General features: G+C 44.5%; 1 protein-coding gene across 3 annotated transcripts in view; it reads right to left on the bottom strand.

Moving 5' to 3' along the window:
- Positions 1–23,261, bottom strand: part of LRRC20 (leucine rich repeat containing 20) — an 84,310-nt gene that overhangs the window by 12,559 nt on the left and 48,490 nt on the right. Inside the window, exon 5 of one of the 3 annotated variants that reach the window (XM_081862004.1) lies at positions 2,202–2,320. The exons of the other annotated variants lie outside the window; for them this stretch is intronic. Within the exon in view, the coding sequence (XP_081718130.1) occupies positions 2,220–2,320 (101 nt within the window). The 3' untranslated portion in view covers positions 2,202–2,219. Of the gene's footprint in view, positions 1–2,201; positions 2,321–23,261 lie in introns of those variants that run through there. 3 annotated transcript variants of the gene reach the window in all.

Raw genomic sequence — 23,261 nt, 5'->3', positions numbered from 1 at the left:
ACCTTTTTTTGGGGGTGGGGGGGTTTGAAAGAATCGAATCCTACCTAATGAAGGGAATTTGAATCACATACCTACATTGCAACAAGGGCCTGAGGCTACCAGCTTCATGATGCTAATAAGCAGAAAAAAACTCAGCTGCCCAAACTCAGGAAGTTCAGCTACTTTCAGTGTCTGCCAGTTGGTAGGGATTCCAGAGCCAAGTTTCTGAAACTCTTGGAGGAGACTCAACCACCACAAAACTTTAGACAGTTCTAGGGATGCCAGGATCACAGGCAACACAGCCAACCTGTTCCCCAAGTACCAGCTTTTTATGGCATGTAATGTTGCCGTGCTTGGTAGCATTTGAAAACCTAATGTTTCGACAAGAGTTAGCGATTCCAAACGTATTTTAAGTTTCAAACAAGCTTCTTTTTTTGCACACACCAAAAGCACACATGTCCAAGTATGGCTCTGATCCACCGCTGGAGAATATAGAGGGTTCTGGGCTGCGCATGGGAGCCTGCAGTCCAAGCACTAGGAAAATACAGTAAAGGGCTATTTTTGGTCCTCCTTTGACAATATCCATCCATGTTAAGGTCCTTTCATTTAAAAAGTACATGCGACGGAAAGGGCTGCACTGCAGAATGAAGCTCTTTGAGATTCTGGTCACTCCATTCCATATCTCTTTCCCTCTCTCTCCCCCCCCCCTTTTCTATCCCCTTTATACCCATCAGCCTGCATTCCCTGGCCACTGAGCATGCTCAGTCCTTGTTCAGCTGCTTTCTGGTTCCCTCCTATATGGTTCCTCAGCCCCCACAAATAGTTTTTGTCCTTCTGCAAACCCTGGTGGTGGGAAGGGCTGTCGATACCTCTCTCTTGAACATGGAGCAGTTCTATTCTGGCCACACAGGCAATGGCGCTCAGTCTGAAAAAAATAGAGGGAAATAGAGGGAACCAGTGGGATTGGCAACAAAATGTTGCAGCGTGTCATGTTGCTGTTCAGGATACTCCATTATCATTTCCTATCCCATCTGGTTTCCTACCTCCCCACCCCAACAGTGAGTCAACCATCAGTGGCCACCAGTCTTCAATGGGAAGTGTTGAGAGCCCCACCCCCCAGGTGTTTTTTTCTAAATGTTTTTTTTGGGGGGGGGTATGTTTTCAAAACCCTTTGTTCCCACAAGCTGGCTGATACACCCCTTTTGCAGAGGTAGTGCCAATTTTTAGCCGCTCTGAGCCCGGCTTCGGCTGAGGAGGGTGGGATATTATTATTATTATTATTATTATTATTATTATTATTATTATTATTATTATTTTGGACAAGCATTCAGAGAACTGGGCTTGCAATTATATATAGGAGTGGTTATTTCTTTCCAGTCTGTGTCTTTCCTCACTAGAGTAGGCCATCAATTTTCTTTTAAGAAGCAATGATGAGCTGCTGCACAATGACAAGGCTATTTGCACCCCACTTTCTCAGCAACAGTAACCTTTCATTATTTGGGGATTAGAATATAATGTTTCTGATGCCAGATTCCTGCAAGTGGGAGCAAAATGCAGAAGAAGTGCATAGCCTCTTTCAAACAACAACAACAAACATTTGAAAGGACCCTTATGGAGCCTGCTGGTACGCGTACTTCTTTTGCCCCCAAATGCTATTATTATTATTATTATTATTTTTAAAAACCCATTCAAAAGGGTCTTGCTTGATGGCAGCAGTTCAAAGTGCCGAGAAAGAATATACATGTGAAGTCCAGCAGGGACCTGCTCTTCTAGGCAATCAAGAATAAACTTCAAAGCAGCACATAAAGGCTCCTGCAGGAAGTAAGTGAACTCCCAATTAGGATTTTGAAAACTACAATTCCTCACCCTGTCCCAGCTATTCTTGAATATGTGAATATCGTAGTCATGGCGTTTAACTATGGCTGGCTTTAGAATGTTGAGATTTGGAAGTCAACCTTCTTAAATCAAGAGTTCAGCTTAGAAATCACAAGAGCTGAAAACAATATATCTGAAGGTTTTCTGTTTGGTGGACTTGTGTTTTAAGTTTATTGTGTTTTAAGCTTATTTCCTGCAATCATGAAGGCTAGAAACCTAATTTTAAAATGGAATTTTTGAATTCTCAGGTTTCTGTATGACGAGCTTTCAGGCCACTGAAATGTGCCTTGTAGTTTGTGATCTGTCCACCTCTGCAATACGATTTAGGGCTGCTTCTGTTCTGTACGCAATTCTTCACTTTCAGGTCAATGCCACATTCGGTTTCCTTTGGTGGCATTTCCAATTAAGATAATCTCTTTGGGACAGGACACAAACAAATCCAGACGATCTGGACAGTCTTCTTTTTCTGAGGGTAAAACAGAGTTGCTGAAGCAGCTAATTCTGATTTGATCACCTGTGCTCAGTGCCAGATTTACATTTAAGCTAAACAAGCTATAGCTTAGGGCCCCACTCTCTTGGGGGCCCCCAGAAAATTTAAAGAAAAAAAGCCCTGGATGTACATTTCCAAAATAGAAGATAAAATCAAATAAAATAAAACTTTCGTTATTGTCAAATGCCAATGTGTTTGCACTATTAAGTTTGTTATGAATAAAAATCATTTTAAGTTAGAGCTTAATAATTATTTCATTATTAATATACTTCTTCTTAATTGTATTACACCATTAATATACTTCTTCTTAATTGTATTTCAGTTCAACAATTACTTTGATAAAATACATATTTTGTTATGTTCAGATAGCTTTAGATACCTATTAGGTCCATAAATTACCATATAGCATATATTCAACACGAAAAACAGCGACAATTGGTTGTTGACAAAGGACAGCTGGACATATAAAGGGCCCCATTACCTTCAGTAGCTTAGGGCCTCATCAAACCTGAATCCGGCCCTGCCTGTGCTGATGATTCATGCCTGGCATTTACAGTATCTCTCTCACTGCACTGTCTCATAAAAAAATACAGTAATATCCAAAACAGAATTAAACTCAGACAGCTCACTGTTGCCACTTCAGCCCACCCACATGGACTTGAAGTCATAGTAGATGGGGTTTGTTAGCACTAGCCTCTGGTGCCTCTGTGTCCTAGCCTATGGAGGTGGCATCAGTGCCAGCACAGTATCTGGCTTACTCCCAGTTGACAGCCAGTAGTGGCAGCAACTGTACTCTAGGAGGTTCCTGACTTAGGAGTGCCTGCTAACATGGGCCAAACACCTCTCTGCCAGCCAACCCATTTGGTCCCTTCCCTGAATCCAACTCCTGACTCCCTCGATCACAAACCCCATAGGCACAACCCTATGAGCAAAGAAGGGCCCATTTGCTTGCCCAGTCCCAACACTCCAGCTGCTGAGCCTGCCCTACTCTTCTAAAAGGAGGTGGAAGGAAGGAAGGAAGGAAGGAAGGAAGGAAGGAAGGAAGGAAGGAAGGGGCACGTCACTCATCAATCTCTTCACATCTTCACCATGCAACTATGCCTTTCTTGTACTTGCTACACCTTGCAACTAGTTTCTTTCCTACATACCGATCTGATTTACTCATTGAAGTCTTGGGCAGAAACAGAATTGAGTGTTTGAGTTCTTCATCTGGTGAGGGCCAGGACAGTAGGACTTTTTAAAAGCATGACACCTGTGGCATAGAGCTCTTACACAGGTAAGGGATTCTGGTAGCAGTGCATGCAACCAGCATCATAGCCAAACTGGACTTCAGTTATACAAGGACCAGGTGCCCTGATGAAATGAGGATTATGAATTTAAGTGACTTCCCTCCCTGCTCTCCATCTCGCTTCCATTCGCTAGCACAGAGTAAGTTCTAGCACGGGGACGCAGAAGCAGGAATAAAATCAGTCTGTGCCATTCAAAGTCTTAGTAATCAGGTAGCATAAAAGCAAGTTTTTCCTTCTTGCTTTTTGGCAAAAGTTTCAGGAGATGTTTGCCTTCATAAATCACAACGAACTGAATAGTGATTTCCTTCCATTATCAGCCAGTAAGTCATTTCAATGGCTTATTTTATTATTTAACAGTGGTAAGATCCTCACTGGAAGCTTCTGTATCACTTTATAGTCAGATCTTCAATTACCAGCAATGGTAATATGAAGCAATGGCAAGTGGGGGAAGCTCCAAGGATGAAAGGACCCATGAATGGTTCCCCAGCAAGACATTGATAGATTTTTACAGCTAAACAGCAATTGCATTTTAGTTCAGCTTCTGAGTGGAAATTGTAACACAATTCACAGCAGGTACTACTGAAAAACTTACAAAGCGACTTTTACTTAGCAGGAATGCCACACTTATCCGGGAACCCAGTAAATAACATGCTGGTCAGTTTACAAGCTGCAATAAGTCATCCTCCATGCCTGTGTTCAGATGTCATGGTTTATCATGATGGACACAAGCTTAGAGAAGCCCCTCCTCCCTCCCTTCTACTAGCACAGCCATGAAAAGGAGTTTGGAAGCTTTTGCTTCTGTTTCTAATTAACCACAGTTTGTCATGTCATCAAAACCCAACAAACTGTGGCTAATCTTAACTGTGGTTTTGAAACAAGCCAGCTTCAAACCATGGATAAAGAAGCTGGCCTGTTTCAGACACACTACAGAAGAGTGACTAGTGGGGTGCCACAAGGTTCTGTCTTGGGCCCGGTCTTATTCAACATCTTTATCAACGACTTGGATGATGGACTCAAGGGCATCCTGATCAAATTTGCAGATGACACCAAACTGGGAGGGGTGGCTAACACCCCAGAGGACAGGATCACACTTCAAAACGACCTTGACAGATTAGAGAACTGGGCCAGAACAAACAAGATGAATTTTAACAGGGAGAAATGTAAAGTATTGCACTTGGGCAAAAAAAAAATGAGAGGCACAAATACAAGATGGGTGACACCTGGCTTGAGAGCAGTACATGTGAAAAGGATCTAGGAGTCTTGGTTGACCACAAACTTGACATGAGCCAACAGTGTGATGCGGCAGCTAAAAAAGCCAATGCAATTCTGGGCTGCATCAATAGGAGTATTGCATCTAGATCAAGGGAAGTAATAGTGCCACTGTATTCTGCTCTGGTCAGACCTCACCTGGAGTACTGTGTCCAGTTCTGGGCACCACAGTTCAAGAAGGACACTGACAAACTGGAACGTGTCCAGAGGAGGGCAACCAAAATGGTCAAAGGCCTGGAAACGATGCCTTATGAGGAACGGCTAAGGGAGCTGGGCATGTTTAGCCTGGAGAAGAGGAGGTTAAGGGGTGATATGAAAGCCATGTTCAAATATATAAAAGGATGTCACATAGAGGAGGGAGAAAGGTTGTTTTCTGCTGCTCCAGAGAAGCGGACACGGAGCAATGGTTCCAAACTACAAGAAAGAAGATTCCACCTAAACATTAGGAAGAACTTCCTGACAGTAAGAGCTGTTCGACAGTGGAATTTGCTGCCAAGGAGTGTGGTGGAGTCTCCTTCTTTGGAGGTCTTTAAGCAGAGGCTTGACAACCATATGTCAGGAGTGCTCTGATGGTGTTTCCTGCTTGGCAGGGGGTTGGACTCGATGGCCCTTGTGGTCTCTTCCAACTCTATAATTCTATGATTCTAAGATTAAGCGCAATTTAGGGTTTGGAAATAACACTCAACGGTGCTTAACTGAAATCAGAAACAAAAACTTCTGATCCTCTTCAAGCCGAAAGCTTCCTTGTCCAAATGCGGGTATTATCTTTAGAGCACATGAATGGTTTGCCTTGATGTGTTTTGACTAAGTACAAAAGGTATTCTTCTTTGACAAGAATGTTTCAGAGGAGTGGAAAGAAAACCTTTTAATTAAAAGGATGCCCTCATAATTTAAATAACAATAGCCGATATATAGTAAAGGTAAAGGTACCCCTGCCCGTACAGGCCAGTCGTGTCCGACTCTAGGGTTGTGTGCTCATCTCACTTAAGAGGCCGTGAGCCAGCGCTGTCCGGAGACACTTCCGGGTCACGTGGCCAGCGTGACGAAGCTGCTCTGGCGAGCCAGCACCAGTGCAGCACATGGAAACGCCGTTTACCTTCCCGCTATAAAGCGGTACCTATTTATCTACTTGCACTTGAGGGGTGCTTTCGAACTGCTAAGTGGGCAGGAGCTGGGACCGAACGACGGGAGCTCACCCCGCCGCGGGGATTCGAACCGCCGACCATACGATTGGCAAGTCCTAGGCACTGAAGTTTTACCCACAGCGCCACCCGCGTCCCCAGCCAATATATAGTCCATACTATTCTCTGGGAAGAATTGTCCCTAGTAGTTTACTTTGCTGAGTCACTGTAGACGGGCTATGTCAAACATCTTGGTTAGTAGACTTGTGACCTAAGTACTCCAATTACTCTGGAGACCAAGTAGACACTGGGTACTACTTACTGGAAGCAGATGGTAAAAACTTTGCCAATTACGCAATAAGAAGAATGCAGAAGCTCCAAAAGTCAATTTAGGTTCCCCCAAATAGTAATCTTCTATAGGATTCCCAAGGTGGTGTGCATTTTACACAGCCATGGGTCTGCTGTTCTGTCATGGAACGTGGCATTAGTACAGAACTTGGTAATTTTAGAATCTCGGCTGTGGTGCCCCGAAGTGTTTCTTTGACTGCTGTTCTTCTTTGCCCTCAATGCCTATAGACATACTAATCATCCCTTTCTTTGCTCTTTCCCTCCCGTCCCCCACATCTATCCCAGCACCCCCCAATTCTAAATCTTAGAAGCAAAATCATGTAGAAAAGACAAGTAAAAATGCAATCAATCATTACAGGGTGGCTGGACTAGATGAACCTTGGGGTCACTTCCACCACTATAATTCTATGCTTCTATAGCTGAAATATGGAATCTGTAGTTCCCCAGATGTCCCCACCATCTCTACTCCTGCTAGCATGCTCAACGGTCAGGGAGATGGGACCTGCAATCCGTTCACAATGTCTAGGGGAGCCCCCACATGTCCCCCCCCCACTGATATAGAGGATATATTCTGGGCTTTGAATACAGTCTTTCTATCGAATTTTCACAACTGCTTTCTTATCTTGCATTTGTTTATCAGAGCTTCATTGTGTTTCTGTCTCGGTTTTCTGCCTTTGATGCATGGAAGACATTAGCTCTTTTGACATTTTTCTTTTCTTGTTTAATGGGCTCCGTTGGTGTTCAGGTTATGACAGCGTCGCAACAGAAGTCAGAATATGTACAATTAGGGAGCAGATCAATGCCTGTGCTCTCCCAACGGTGACACATACTTGTTATACAGGAGAGATTGGGTGGAACGTGCAGCAGATGCAGAGGTCTTTTAGAACTGTATGCCTGGGATGAAATTAAGGTAATTGCTGTCTTCTTTGTCCCTGTCTAGTGGGCAGCAGCAGCGCAGAGGTTGCCTGCCTTGAACAATCATTAGAGGCTCCTGCCTTTCATTAGTAAAATCGGCGCTACAAAATATTGCTGCACTAGCCCATTGCTCTTGGAAGAATATTGGAACTTCTAAGTACATATTCCTTAAGGCCATTGTGATCAAAAATTCTCCTTGAAAGGCCCTCCCCGCATCACCTTCACAGGACTTGAGACCAAGATTGTTTTCTCCCCTTTGGCAAAGTATACATCATTTGAACAACACCCAAACCATGCTCACTAGTCAGATAAAGGGATGTGTAGGTTTAATCCAGGAGTGGGGAACTTTCTTCTACCTGAGGGTCTCGTTCCCTTGTGGGCAACCTTCTGGGGGGGGGCGTGCATGTCAGTGGCGAGTGGGGGTCAGATGTACAAGTGCCCTTTCAAGGCAGCTTGCAACATTAGAGCAAAATCAAACTATCACTGTTGAACACCGGGGTATCCTCATGAAATCTGGTGCAGGCGTTGGAGGTCGCAATTTCATATCTCGTGGGCACGAATGGTTTTTGACCCAAAGGCCTCTTCCTATGCTGCCGTGTGCCCATGCAGTGTGGGTGTGGGAACTGGGCTTTCACCCACCTCCTCCAGGGTGCAGAGACAATCTGTGCGAGTTGGAGCATATGTACATATAGATGTGTGTAACAGCCTTGCTCCCTCAGTCTGATTGCACACACACACACATGCAAAATTGAAGTACACACTAAATTGTCTATGTCAGGGTTTGGGAACCTGTGGCCCCTCAGATACAGTGGTACCTCAGGTTACAGACGCTTCAGGTTACAGACTCCACTAACCCAGAAATAGTACCTCAGGTTAAGAACTTTGCTTCAGGATGAGAACAGAAATTGCGTGCTGGCGGCGTGGCGGCGGCGGGAGGCCCCATTAGCTAAAGTGGTACCTCAGGTTCAGAACAGTTTCAGGTAAAGAACAGACCTCCAGAACGAATTAAGTTCTTAACCCTAGGTACCACTGTATTAGTTTGTCCCCTTCTTACGGTAGGTAGGTAGGTAAATAAATAAATAAATAAATAAAGGTTAAAGACCTCTGGAAGTTAAGTCCAGTCAAAAGGCGACTGTGGGGTTGCGCGCTCATCTTGCTTTCAGGCCGAGTGGAGCTGGCGTTTGTCCTTTCTGGGTCATGTGGCCAGCATGACTTAACCACTTCTGGTGCAACAGAACACTGACCAGAGTGCATGGAAATGCCATTTACTTTCCCGCCGCAGTATTTATCTACTTGCACTGGTGTGCTTTCAAACTGCTAGGTTGGCAGGAGCTGGGACCAAGCAACAGGAGCTCACCCTGTCACGAGGATTCAAACCGCCAACCTTCTGATTGGCAAGCCCAATAGGCTCAGTGGTTTAGACCACAGCGCCACCCGCATCCCATGTCCTATGAAAGGAGCCCAGAATGGCAAACCAGTGATAAAACAATAATAAATAGAGAGTCACTGTGTTGCAGTGGTAAGAGTGCTGAGATAGGACCTGGGAGACTGGGGTTCAAATCACTGGGTGACTTTGGGCCGGCTGCCATCTCCCAGCCTAGCTTACCTCACAGGGTGGTTGTGAGGGTAAAATGGAAAGGGGGAGAAGCATGTCAGCCACCTTGAGCTCCCTGGAGGAAAGGTGGTGTATAAATACATAAAATAAATTGAAAGCCACTTAAGGGCAATTCCAGTACAGATGCAGAAGTGCGAAAGAACTCAAAAGGCTTGTCCAAAGAGGGAGGTCAAAAAGACAGCAGGGGTGGCACCCACCTAATATTCAAGGGGAAGGAAATCCGAAATGTAGGTGCCACCACACTAAAGGCCCAATTCCTACGTTGTGGGTAATGGAGCTCCTGGAAAGATAGAATCTGCAGGAAGCCTTCGCCCGCAGTGTGCAGAAGTTCAGGTGTTGCTGACTTACAACTCCTCTTATGCCTGACCACTGGGCATGCTGGCTGGGGCTGATGGAAGCTGGGAGTTCAGCAACATCAAGAAGGCCCCACCAGGTTCCCCATTCCCTGGCTTATGTGCCATGTGTGTCTATGAGACAGCATGCAAAGTCTGACCGTGTGTGACACACCCTTGAAAACTGGGCACATTTGTGACTCAAAGAAGTTGAATCACTGCTGCAGGAAAAACTCTTTGTGCTGATCTCTCTCTCTCTCTCTCTCTCTCTTTCTTTCTTTCTTTCTTTCTTTCTTTCTTTCTTTCTTTCTTCTCCCCCTCCTCCTTTAAATCAACATTCCACTGAGAGCTGAGTGCTCTTCACAACAAATCACGCCTTAAGCAAATTGAAACTGATGCAGAAATATGCCAAGCATGTAGCATTCCTAATGGGATCAATGCCATCATGTACAGGAAATTACCTGGCTTCTGTTTGTTTATGCACAGGGAATTCAGTACTTGACATTTACTCCCAGCACTGGTTATTCATTTGTTTTTAGTGGCACACTGGTTTTAGGTGTTATCCACCTACCAGGGCGGTCCAGCTTTTCATATAAAATGGGCCACAAGAGTACTTTGACACAGAACCCACAGGACTTGTTGCATGGGGGCGGGCAGCAAGCCCAAAATTTGATGCCCCCCACCCCAGCCTTTGGCACTGGGCTTTGGGAAGGAGGTGCATGGCTCTGGCAGGGTCCTTGTGCCCTCCCACCTCCTCCCCAAAGCAGGGAAAGCACTGTTCCCCTTCCCCAGGGACATCATATTCCACCCCCATTAATTTCCCGTTTTTGTTTTTCAATTGCCATTATTCCATGACTACCAAATATGCCCCGCTAGGAAGTTTTTAAGAGGGTTTTTGCTGGGACGGGGAACCAAAACTCTTCAAAGCTGAGGTTTGGCTCTGAGAATGCTGATACCTCCTTCTTGTTCCTCAGTGGAACCTGCAATCTGAATTTGCTGATTAAAGTCAGTGTGGTGTAGTGCTTGCGAGTGTTGGACTAGCACCTGGGAGACCAGGGTTCAAATCCCCACCCAGCCCTGAAGCTCACTGGGTGACCTTAGGCCAGTCACTGCCTCTCAGCCTAACCTACCTCACAGGGTTGTTGTGAGGATAAAATGGATAACCATGTACACTACTCAGAACTCCTTGGAGGAAAGGTGAGATATAGGTGCAATCCATCCATCAATCAATGATCATTACGTGTGCATGGCTAGAAGCAAGTAGAAAGCACAAAGCGAGGGACATGCTTGGTCAAGAATCTTGCAACTGCCTCATTTTTGCTGGGGCTCTGTATTATTTTTATTGACATAAAGTCATCAGTGTCAATGGCTCTTGACAGGCAGGTGGCACAATGGGTTAAGTGTGTCTGGCTGTTAACCAGAAGGTTGGTGGTTCAAGCCCACCTGAGGATGACTATAGGCAGGATTCCTGCATTGCAGGGGGTTGGTTTGGATGACCCTTGGGGTCCCTTCAAACTCTACAATTCTATGACAGTTTCATTAGTATATAAATTAAAGGTCCCTGCCCTCAGTTTCTTCTGAAAAGTGGAATGCCACCATGGCTCATGTTTAACTCCTGCCTCCACAAGCAACAACTGAAGTGGAGCTTTGTTCCTGAAAATGTCTTAAAGTCGAATTAGCATTATGAAATAGCCATTCACAATATAATACCTCCTCCTACAGTTGTGTGGAGTCATGCATGTTATGTATGGAAACAGAAATAAATGTCCCTTTTTGTAAAGTTTTGATCCGTCAAATAGATTATGATTAGTCACCTAACGTATACAGTGGGGAGCCATTTAACAGAAGTCATCCAAAAAAAGAACACAACTGTTTCATAATTAAGCCAATTAGCTTCATTCATAGGATGCAAAATAACTTCTCTTGCATGGAAAACCTGATCTTTTAAACTCAGTGGGTTCCTGATGTTTACAGAACTCTAATGGAACACAAAGAATGAACTCTGGATGCCAATTCTTTGTTCACATAAGAACCCCCCTAATCTGAAAACGTTCTATGCAGAATAAATGTTCTTCATCAGTAGAAACCATTTTTAAGTGTTATTTGCAAATAAACTACAGTCGTACCCTGAAAGTCGAACAGAATCCATTCTGGAAGTCTGTTCAACTTCCAAAATGTTCAGAAACCAAAGCGTGGCTTCTGATTGGCTGCAGGAAGCTCCTGCAGCCAATCGGAAGCCATGGAAGCCCCGTCAGGCGTTTGGTTTCCAAAAGAATATTCAAAAACTCACTTCCGAGTTTCGATTGTTTGGGAGCCAATTTGTTTGGGAGCCAGTTGTTCGGGATCCAAGGTACAACTGTATTGATAGTTGCAGAAATACACTTTGGGAAATATAATATTCCTTCTGTGAGGCTTATTGAACAAATACAGGTTATCCTGGAGCCAAGCTTCACAACTTCAAACACAGAAAGCATTTCTCCATGTAGGAAAACAAAATCCATAGTTTGAAAATGTATAAAAGGTAAAGGGACCCCTGACCATTAGGTCCAGTTGTGGCCGACTCTGGGATTGCGGCGCTCATCTCGCTTTATTGGTCGAGGGAGCCAGCGTACAGCTTCCAGGTCATGTGGCCACCATGACTAAGCCGCTTCTGGCGAACCAGAGAAGCGCACGAAAACACCGTTTACCTTCCCGCTGCAGCGGTACCTATTTATCTACTTGCGATGTGCTTTCGAACTGCTAGGTTGGCAGGAGCAGGGACCGAACAACGGGAGCTCACCCCGTCACGGGGATTCGAACTGCTGACCTTCTGATCGGCAAGTCCTAGGCTCTGTGGTTTAACCCGCAGCGCCACCTGCATCCCTTTGAAAAGGTATACACAACTGCTATTTTTTTACCAAGAGTACACAGGGCAAAAAAAATAGAACTTTTGCACCAGACTTCAAAGCACACAAAATACATTATTTCTTCCTACATGAAAGAGTTCCAAGCCTGAAATAAACAGGTGACAGTTTATGTGATTGTGGCACCCGGCACCCAGAAAATGGTTTGAGAGCGCGTAATACTGTTAAACAAGATTCAAGTCTGGTCAGGGAATAAATGAGACACTGTTTTGAAAAGATGCTTTGAGCTGTCATAGAGTCACAGCATCACAGAATTGCCAAGTTGGAAGGGTCATCCAGCAGGAATCTCAACTAAAGCATCCCTGACAGATGGCCATTGAACCTCTGCTTTAAAACCTCCAAGGAAGGAGAGTCCACCACCTTCTGAGGGAGCATGTTCCACTGTCAAACACTGAAGCAAACAATAAAACAGCAGGGTGGAGTGGGAAACATTTTGCAGCCCGAGAGCCACAGTCCCTTCAATGCAATCCCTCTGCACAGGGCAAATACCAGTGGTGGGTGGTGCCAGAATCAAAAGCTGATGGAACAATGAATTGAAATGTTACCTCTGCACACTGGACTGATTTCTACACACATGCACACACTTCTCTCTATCCCCCGCAAGCAAAAGTTCATCAGAGTTCAAGGACAAATACTAGTTAAGCAAAAGCATTCAAGAGTACGACCCACTGCCTGGCTAGTGAGGGATGTTGTCTGGGGAAGAGCCCCAAGGCCAGGCAGAAAGGTCTGAAGGACCTCAATTGCCTCCTGGACCTAAGACCCCTCACCCTTGCTGCATGAAAACCACAGCATATTCCACATTATGGCTTTGTGTGAATTTATAGGTCTCTGGGTTGCCATACGTCCTCTTTTTCCAGGACACGTCCTCTTTTCTAAAATGAGAGTCGTCATAGCGATCCATAGTTAAAAGTAGATGTCGGCAAATGTTAAAATGACTGTAAAACTATTGAAATTCATATAACTGAAATTCATAAATAAATAAATAAAAATTGACAAACACTAAACAGACAATAAAACCACAACCAAATCTAACAGAAACCTTTCTTGCAAGGACAGGTAAAACAGAAGAGAGACATATATGGATTGTGCAAATTAGACCTCTTGAGTCCCCTTTACAATTAACGGGTTATTTATCAAAATTATTTGCCCTCCCTGATTTTCCTAGTTGCCAAAGCAAAAAGAGCAGCTCTATAAGTTGTAAAATCATCAGTGTCACTCTAATTCTAAAGAGGAAAAACAGGCAAAGCTGAATCCTCCTCAGGCTTCCCTATTTTTGGCTCTTTGCAGGGTGCTCCAGTGGCCAAGAGAAGAATGTGAGTGTCAGAAGTGCGTGCAGGAGCCAGGCCCTGTGACCTGCAGGACTGGGGCCTTCCTAAGTTTGTTCTGAAGAGGCAAAGTGCAGCCACACAGGTGAGGCCAATTGGTAACTCACAGCACCTGGTGGCAAGAGCAAGGAAGGGATATAAGGTCAGCATTTCCCTTCGGCTCTTTGCCACAGCAACATGTTTCCTGCCTGGCTGCGTTTGGCTCCTTGACTTCTTGCTGCTTGATCCTCGATCCTCGGACCCTTGACTTCGTGACCCCTTGTTTCCTGACCCTCAGACCCTTGGCTTCTTGACTTCTGGCTCTCTGACCCTCGGACTCTTGGCTTCCTGACACCTGCTTCTGGCCCCCCATTGCTGCTCCCACCCCACCATCTTGCCCCTGGTCCCGACGTCCCCAGCCAGGACTTTGACTGCCCGTGAAGTGGACCGTGATAGTGAGAATGTGGAGAGCAGGGATCAAGCCACATTTCTGTGATGGCCTGACTTCAGCAATTCACAGGCTCTAGTAGATTCAATTCCCTATCTTTCACGTGGAAATAAATATTCCTACCTCACACAGTTGATGGGAGGCTGAACACATTAAAAAAGCTTTCAATGTGCTTTGCAGGTTTAAAAAGTGCTACATAAATAGGCATCTAGTCATACCAAACTGCTGAGAACTCTGGAGGCAAATGGTGTGTTTACGAGCTTCCTAGAAAGAGCATACCCCACCCCACCCGAGGTTCTGAGAATCAATCCCATCTCAGCTTTCTTCAATGATCTTTTTTAAATAGCCAAACGTGTTCCTGCAAGACAAACTCCACAACTGTTTATGTTCCTGCTTATGTTCTTGCCTTTAAAAGCGTTCTCTCCGGGACCTGCTTGCAATTCTACAGCGAAGGTTAACAGACTAATTGCACAGAAGCCTTGTAAACAGTTTTATCGGCGATGCCCAGCTGCACTTCTTTTAGAAGCACTCATTATGCAGAGCTAACAGAGACATCAAGGAGCAAAACAATACCATTCGAGCCAAAATGGTCCTGAATGGTCCCCGAGTCTCATCCGTTAAGGCTGCTGTTCCACTTCAGCTTTAGGGATGCATCAAGCCCAGGGCAATCCTTGACCCCCAAGGATCTTGGCAGCGGAAAGCCCCATAAAGATCCCTGGTAGCAGGCAGCACAATAGAAAAATAGATAGCAAAAGTCCTGGGCAGGCAGAGTTGCAGGACAAAGCACCACGGCAATCAGAAGGCATCTTGCAAGTAATAATAATAATAATAATTTATTATTTATACCCCGCCCATCTGGCTGGGCCTCCCCAGCCACTCTGGGCGGCTTCCATAGAAACCAAAAATACAGTAAAATCACACGTTAAAAACTTCCCTGATGTCTTCTGAATGTCAGGTAGTTGTTTATCGCTTTGACATCTGCTGGAAGGGCGTTCCACAGGGCGGGCGCCACTACCGAGAAGGCCCTCTGCCTGGTTCCCTGTAGCTTTGCTTCTCGCAATGAGGGAACCGCCAGAAGGCCCTCGGCGCTGGACCTCAGTGTCCGGGCAGAATGATGGGGGTGGAGACACTCCTTCAGGTATACCGGACCGAGGCCGTTTAGGGCTTTAAAGGTCAGCACCAAGTACATGAAGCTTTGTACCATCAGACCATGGAGCCCAGAATTGCATAATTTGAATGGCATTGGCTGATGAATTCCATCTTTTACCAAAATCGGTAAGGTTGGGACACTCCCGTCACCAAGCTAAACAGGACCAAGGGTCAGAATCCTAGGCACCCCTGACCTAGGGATTTCAGCAGTCTTTAGGTGGCACCCTGTTGAAAACAAGAGCTACAGGCTCAGTCTTATTCTCTGGAAACAAACTTGACAAATACAAGTCAACAGGACCAAAATCCCAACTGTTATTAGTTTTGCAATCTAGTTTTAACACCTGCCAACCACTGGAATGATTATATGTAATAAACAGACTTTCTTGTGTGTGCTGAATTTTTTTTATCTTTGCCACTGAGAGGAATATAAAAGCAGAGAGAGAGAGAGATCAGCTTGCAACAGAATCGATCCCTTCTTCTCTGTTCTTCATGCAGTTCTATTGATCTTTTCTGCTCTCATGTATCACAGCATGAAAACAATTTAAACAAGCAAATATTCTAATTGCTGCTGAGTTCTTAGAAGAAGCTGGGGTGTCGCTTCTCAATAGGTTTGATGTGACCCAGCAGTGTGTTGCAACATAATTGGCATCTACTTGGTGGGAATCAATGTCGCCATTGGCAATACAAGAGCCAAAGAGGGATGGGCTAGTTCAGTCAGCACCATTCTTGCATGATGCACAGCTCTGAGCACTGGGGATTGTTATCACTGTCAGAAACTGATCCTGTCACATTTACATTCAACAGAACCAATGGTTAAGTACAGTGGTACCTCGGGTTACAAACACCTTGGGTTACAAACACTTCGGGTTACAGACCCTGCTAACCCGGAAGTAGTACCTCGGGTTAAGAACTTTACCTCAGGATGAGAACAGAAATCGTGTGATGGTGGCGTAGCGGCAGCAGGAGGCCCCATTAGCTAAAGTGGTACCTCAGGTTAAGAATGGTTTCAGGTTAAGAACGGACCTCCGGAATGAATTAAGTTTGTAATCAGAGGTACCAATGAATAAGAATTAAACAATGGCATTTAGGATGGTATTGGTGTACAACCCTTCCAGTACTGGAATAAGGAGACACTTTTGTTTCCTTGCTCTACTGCTGGGCCTTGAATTTTCTCCTTCTGTGTCTGGCCCCCACCCACCAGATCACTGAAGAGAAGACACAGCCTTGCACAAGCTGCAGGAGGAAAAGTGAGTTGTTGATGCAGCTTGTGTTGGAAGGGTTGGGATACAAGTCAGCTTGTATCAAAGGCTGGACTTCACGGGAGAAAGCAGACAGAGAAAAACCTCCAAAACTGTCCTGTGCTGACCCTTCCTCAGATGCTGGACTGATATTTTATTCCTTAGATTTATGTACTGCCCATCAACAAAAGATCTCAGGACAGGTTCACATGATAAAAACACAAGATAGAAGTACAAATAAATAGTTAAAACAGAAACAACAAAATAATAACACCCACTCCCTGTCACAAACACATTGAAAAGCCTGTTCGTAGAATATTAATCAGCCAAAGGCCTGGTTGAAGAGGAATGTTTTTGCCTGGCACCTAAAGATATATAATGAAGGCAGCAGATGAACCTCAGATGGGATTCCACAAATGGGAGGCCACTGCAGAAAAGGCCCGTTCTCGTGTTGCCATCCTCTGGACCTCACGAGGAGGAGGCACATGAAGAAGCTCCTCAGAGGATGATCTCAGTGTCCAAGTCTGTTTATATAGGGAGAGGAAGGACTTGAGGTTTATCTTCAGGGTTGGTGTCTTCACTACTTCCCCCCTCTTTCTTCCTCTTCATGTTGGGAGAGGAGACATCTTTGAGAACAAAGAGCAGGCATGGCTCCTTGCATCTCGACCCTAGTTAGATATAACTAGGATCTTCCCTGCCTACTGTGTAATTTATTTGGACACACAGATTCCAAGAGCTCAGTGGCAAGAGGAGAAAGAGAAAAGCAAACCAGTGATCTTATAACAGTGGTAAGATTGGAATTGAAACCTCCTCAGATACAGCTCATTCTTTTGCCACTGTCATCTACCAGCAGTCTGCCCAGCATCACATAGTGTTTTAACTACAGGGACATTAAATGAGCCTTTGCTTGTTTGGCAACAGCTGGCCTGCATTCTGGGTCATGGGAACATTAACTGGCCACTTTTAGCTGCGGAGTTGCACAGTAGCTTAGACAGAAGGTGGTCTCTTCAGTATGGATCGCAACAGCATTCATGCTTTTCCTCCTCGTCCTGATTAGGACCAATAGCTCTGGTGTCACGTAGCAGGCAACATATGATGTAATCTGAAACAAGACCTGCTGTACGACAGACTGCTTAACTTGATTCACAGTGCAATAAATCATACAGAGACATCCCGATAGAGCCCAGGTAAGAATGAAAGATGGATGGCATTTTGTGAAAAACGGGCAAGGAACCTCTAAATTCATCAATGCCTTTGGGTGAGACACTAACAGGTTATTTACAAGAGTGGTGGCCTCATTCCATGCCTTTTTTTGGGGAAAAAATATTACAAGATAGAAAAGGTAACTCAGGACCTTGTCTCACTTCAAATTCTGCTTCCACCGCTATTGGAAAATGCCACTGATTCTGCAGTAATTTTGGAAAAATTGCTTTTTAAATAGTGGGATCTTATCTACCAAGGCTAAGCAATTTCCATTACAAGATTCTTTGTTAACAATAGTCACTTACATTCCATTCATCCTAAGGTGTACCTGTTTGTTGGCGCTTACCAACCTACTGCTAAATTTAAGACTGGAATGTTTTAGCAGCTGATTGAGATTGGTAACCAGGGGCTGCTGGAGTTCTTGAAATACACAACACACAAATTTCCCTATGCATCAAATCAACAGAGCATTACCAATGTAAACACTGAAATACTCTATCACACACCGCTGTGATGAAACTGGTAATTTGCAACTCGTTGTGAGATGAGATTGTGCTGTGTTTGGGGACATGAACAAATTTATTCAGATTTATTTTCTGCCTCTAAACTATTATACGGCACAGTTGTGAAACAATAGACTGATGCCTAGGCAGTCTGCAGAAAAGAATCACCTGATCTCCACAGTTTAATTCAGGGGTCAGCAAACTTTTTCAGCAGGGGGTCCCTCAGACCGTGTGGGGGGCCGGACTATATTCTGAAGGGGGGGAAATGAACGAATTCCTACGCCCCACAAATAACCCAGAGATGCATTTTAAATAAAAGGACACATTCTACTCATGTAAAAACATGCTGAACCCCGGACCGTCTGTGGGCTGGATTTAGAAGGCGATTGGGCTGGATCTGGCCCCCAGGCCTTAGTTTGCCTATCCATGTTTAAATTCATTATCCAAGACATGTACACAGTTTATTCATATGCACAATTAACAGGAGAGAAAAATCTTTATTAGCTCTCCAAGTTCGATCCATATTACATCACAGTATCTCAGTGTGTTGCTGAGCTTTGGTACAAAGAAAACAAAACAGTCTGTATTTTACTTGTCTTAGGACTCCTTAGGGATGATGCAAGATGTCTCTCCCTCTCTCTCTCTCTCTCTCTCTCTCTCTCTCTCTCTCAGTTTTTTGACCCCAAAATACTCTTCCATCTCAGAGACCCAGTCCTTGTTTGTTTTATCATGTAATGCTTTTATAGTATGCAAAATACTTTACAATTGATTATTTACCTTCCTTGTTTTCACAAAACCACCTTTAATCTAATTTTTACAGAGGCTCAGATGAAGTGGCTTAGACATGGCAAGGAGAAGATGTGAGGGGAGCTGCGGCACAAACAGAAAACAAAGGTAGGCTGGAAATGCATGGAAAAAAACGGCATGGTCTGCCCATCCACCAGATTAAAGGAAAAAAGAAGAAGTCGTTATCAAGCATTGTTAGAACAGCTGCAAAATGGCAAGGTAACCAAAGACCCTCTGGGACCTTTGCAAAAGCAGGAATCAATGTCTTCCCCAAGGAGCCATTCAGATTGCTGGTTTATTGTGCATACATACAGCAACATGTTGTTGATACATTAATAGTGCATTAGAAGTGGATTTACAATGAACTGTCCACACACCAATATCAATTATCTTCCGATGCTTCCCCAGTGTTCTTACAATACTGCATTCACATCCTAACTCCACTCATTCCACTGTCCATGTTCATGCTATCCTCAATGTTCCCCTTGTCCACCCCAAGCACATGTAACTTGTGCTACACTGCTATGCCACCATTCTTCCATGTGCACACTTTTAAAGATTTATGTTCACGTTGCGGCTGCTGCACTAAAATCTCCACTCCTTTGAGCACAAAACTCCACAGGAATGCTGGCATCTTCTGCAGCCACTGTGGTGAACCAAACCTAATTCACAAATGTTGCCAGGACGCCTTAAGGCACAAGTGCTACAGTACAACAAAAGTGGGGTGTAAACAAGAAAATAAAATGGGAACGTTTGTGATGTAAAAAGTTTTAGGGTGTCAGAAAGGAAAGTATGGCTCATGCACCAGCTGATTATGAAGCAGTATGATTGACCCAGAACTTTTGTGGGCACAAAGAGTGTTGGATGTGGGAGCACATATAACGCCCCCCCCCCAAATGCCATCATGAGCACAAAGGATGTCTGGAGGCCCATTTTTGCAGCAAACCTGCCTTGCCTAAATCTGGCCCAAGTAGTCTCCTCCCCACGCCTATAACTGGAGATGTGAGTAAATGAGAAATGTCCTCTTCTTTCTGGGGAAAGAAGCATGCATAGATGATTCTTTGACCTCCTCTACTGCCCATGTCTGGAAAGGAAATCAAGGACACAACTAAGAGCAGGGAAGGGTGCTACTATCACATTACAGCTCTGTCTTGTTTCTCTGGGCAGGGGAAGGTCCACAGATATCTTCACCAGCTTCTCCTGGTGGGAAACCAGGTGTGGTGAAATGGTGTAACCTAGAAAAGGGCATGGCTGACTGCTAGGAATCCTGGCCAGGAGGACTAATCTCTGCAACATTTCGCTGCAGGTCCCACTTGTTGCTGTATAGCCTAGACAAGACCCAAGAGAAAGTTGAGCTACATGGAGCAGAACTAAACCGACGCCTGCATTTAGGTAGAGTGGAGTGGAAAGTTATTTTTGCTAGGCTTGAATAGCTTCCTGAAAGAATTAAGTGATGTTTACCAGAGCAGCCTCGCAGTTCCCTGCTGTTTAATAACACTGTTAAAGCACTCTCAGGGCATCACATAATTGGCCTAAGCTGCTCATGAAAAATAAAATAAAAGGCAAGACAAGACGAGCTGTTCTGAATGGACTTTGTGTCACCTGGCACCATTTGAATAAATATGGAGCAGATGGTTGTCAAGTTCTTTTGGCATATATGGCGGCAATGCACAGGCAATTGCACAACCATCACTCTCAAAACCAACTGAAGCACCTCTCAATTAAGAAAAAAAGACACCCAATGTTCCTATAGTGCAGTCGCTTAAAAACCTACGCATGGTTAAAAACCATTTTGACACACTAAGTTAAACTTAATCCAGCAGCAATGCATTGCAGTTTACAAGGGTTTTTTTTATCATTCCCATTTTTGTGGTCCTAGGCAAGCAGCAAAAAAATAAAAAATTCCCAGAAGGTTTGTCCATCTAGTTCAGCACTGTCTACCCTGACCGGCAGCAGTTCTCCAGCAATTCCAACAAGGGTTTCTCCCAGCCCTACACAGAGGTAGCAGGTACTGAGCCTTGGTCCTTTTGCATATGAAGTCTGTGCTCACCACTAAGCTGAGCTATGATGCAGGCCAGTCTGAATAGGAGGAGACTTCCTGGGGCTTAAGCAATTCTAGCATGCGGGTATCATTTGCCAAACACCCAGCCTGGTACCTAAGGCCTGATCCGCAGGTATAAATTAATGCCGCAGATCCTGTTGGAAGTTACAAAGCAAGTTCATCCCGTTCACGTGCAGTTCATACAGCTTAAGTTTCTCCCAGCCACATCTGGGTGCCAAGCCAACAGCTGCACTTCTGCTATAGCGTCTTTGTCGGTCACTATCCCAATATGGGCCTGGATGGGATGGGATGCTGGAGCTTCTGCGGGTAAAAGGAAAGTGAAGGCTTCTCCACCATTACTCCTCTAAAAGGGGAGAAGGGGGGAATTCAATAAATGCACCTCTGGCACATGCTGGAAGTGTGAGTGCAACTCAGCTCGGTGAGAGAGGTTTGCATGGGTTGAAGAGGACAGAGAAGGGAACCCTCGGGACTTCCGGGTTAGCGCCTCCAACAATGGCAGAATTCCTCTGATCGGGAGGAACTTGCTCCGTGGAATTTAGGGTCTGGCCGCCACGGCGAAGGCGGAGACCCACTAAAAATCACAGGCGGGAGAAGCCTGTGAACGTGGGATTCGGCTGGCACCTTTTGCGCCTCCCCTACTCGCAGGGAAACCCGGGTTTTGGTATCCGGAGCGATGTGGGGTGAGTGACGCGGTGCTTCGAATTGACTGCTTCTTTCACGGAGTGAAGCCGCATTGCTGCTGCCAGAGAACGCTGACTTTTTCCTGTGGACAATTTGATTGTAAACAACTACCCATGAGTAGAACGGAAAATTGGATTTTTAAACGTCTTAATTTGGCACCGAAACGGGGAGGTTTCAAACAGGAAGTCCGCCTTCCCCTTTTGTAAATAGATTGAAGCAAAGAATTTGCAAGCTAAAGTCTTGGAAAGTGCTATGTAAAGGATTAAACTTCCAACGGCTAAAATCATTAAACCCCCCTTGGAGGCAGGAGAAGAGGGGGGAAATTTTGGATCGCGTAAGCCTGCAGGAGAGAGTGAAGAAAGTTGGATCACCACCGCTCTGAACCTGGAAATGGACTGCTAGTAAGACTGACGTTTTGGGGAAGTTCATTGACTGTGACAGTTAGTTAAATAAGAGAAATACATTGTTTTCATTGTCTCCTTCTGCGTTTAAAAAGGAGTAAAAGTAGCTGAAAATTGAAACTAATTTTACTGCTTGAACTATGCTTAAAAGGATTGATACAAACAGAAATTGTTTCCCTCTAGAGGGAGGCTTTGAAATTGTTACAAGAGTTGGGCTGGTGGAATCTCCAGCTGCAAGAGAAAACCGTGAGATTGACCTTGGATTGCTTGAGAATGTCGACAGAAGAAGCCTTAGTGATTGCACTATGCAAGATAAGTGAGTCATTGGAACAGCTCCATAAAAAGGGGGACGTGATGAATATTAAAATTGATATTTTGGAACAAAAAGCGACTAATTTGGGACAAAAAGTGAACATCTACACAGAAACTATTCAGGAACCGATACAGGAATCTACTTTGACATGCCAAATGGTGGAGAAAGCGAGGGAGAAAGTTGTGGTTGTTGAACCTTGTTGAATACAAGTGGAGAGGGAGAGAGCCCCAGCCTTACAGAGGCAACTTGATGATTACAAGTTGTTGCCCTCTATGATTGAATTCAGAGAAAGTCAGATTGGAACCCTGCTTGGACTGGAGAAGGAAAGTTGGATAGATCACCTCATGCAGGGATTTACTGACCTTTGGGATCTGGACCTGGGTCAGGAGGAAATTGGAGTTGTGGGGACCTGCAGATTTGGAGGGACTTTGAAACACGTCCTGAAATATCTTTTGGATTTTAGTTTTAACCACGGAGATGTGGATGACATGTCGAGAAGGAATAAAAACATTGTTAGGTTGGAGCTCCCTCGAGACCTACTCTTCAGCATCAAAGAAAGGAAATTAAGAACAAGATCAGCAGAAGACAAAGTAAAGTGTATGTATAAATGCGAAGAAGACTTGCAGAAGGGACCTGGAAAAGAGTTAAGAGCCTTGGACAGAAGAGCACCAGGTTGATGGACTATATGGAATTGACGGAAATGTCTGGCAGAATCCGAGACCAGGGAGAAGAGACGGTGGAAGAAGATTGGAAAAAGTTTAAAGTTTATTTATAGAAATATGGTAAAATTAATGAGTGTTATAAAAATGTTGGAATGAAATTATATGGCCTTAGTAGAAGTGTTATAAGGAGTTAAGCATAAATAAGTATTATAGTATTAATGGAAAATAAGGCTAAAATAAGTTAAGATATTTATATGACAGAAAATAGTGAAAGATGGAAAGGATTTGCTGAAACAATTAATAGAAGTGGAATACAAAAAGGGAGGTGAGAGGAAGTCGATGAAACAAGGGAATGAAAGATAAGGCATTGAAATG

The sequence above is a fragment of the Podarcis erhardii genome (genome assembly GCF_964252035.2).
Source record: "Podarcis erhardii genome assembly, chromosome: 5".
Classification (NCBI taxonomy): Eukaryota; Metazoa; Chordata; class Lepidosauria; order Squamata; family Lacertidae; genus Podarcis; species Podarcis erhardii.
This window is presented reverse-complemented; position numbering and strand designations above follow the sequence as displayed.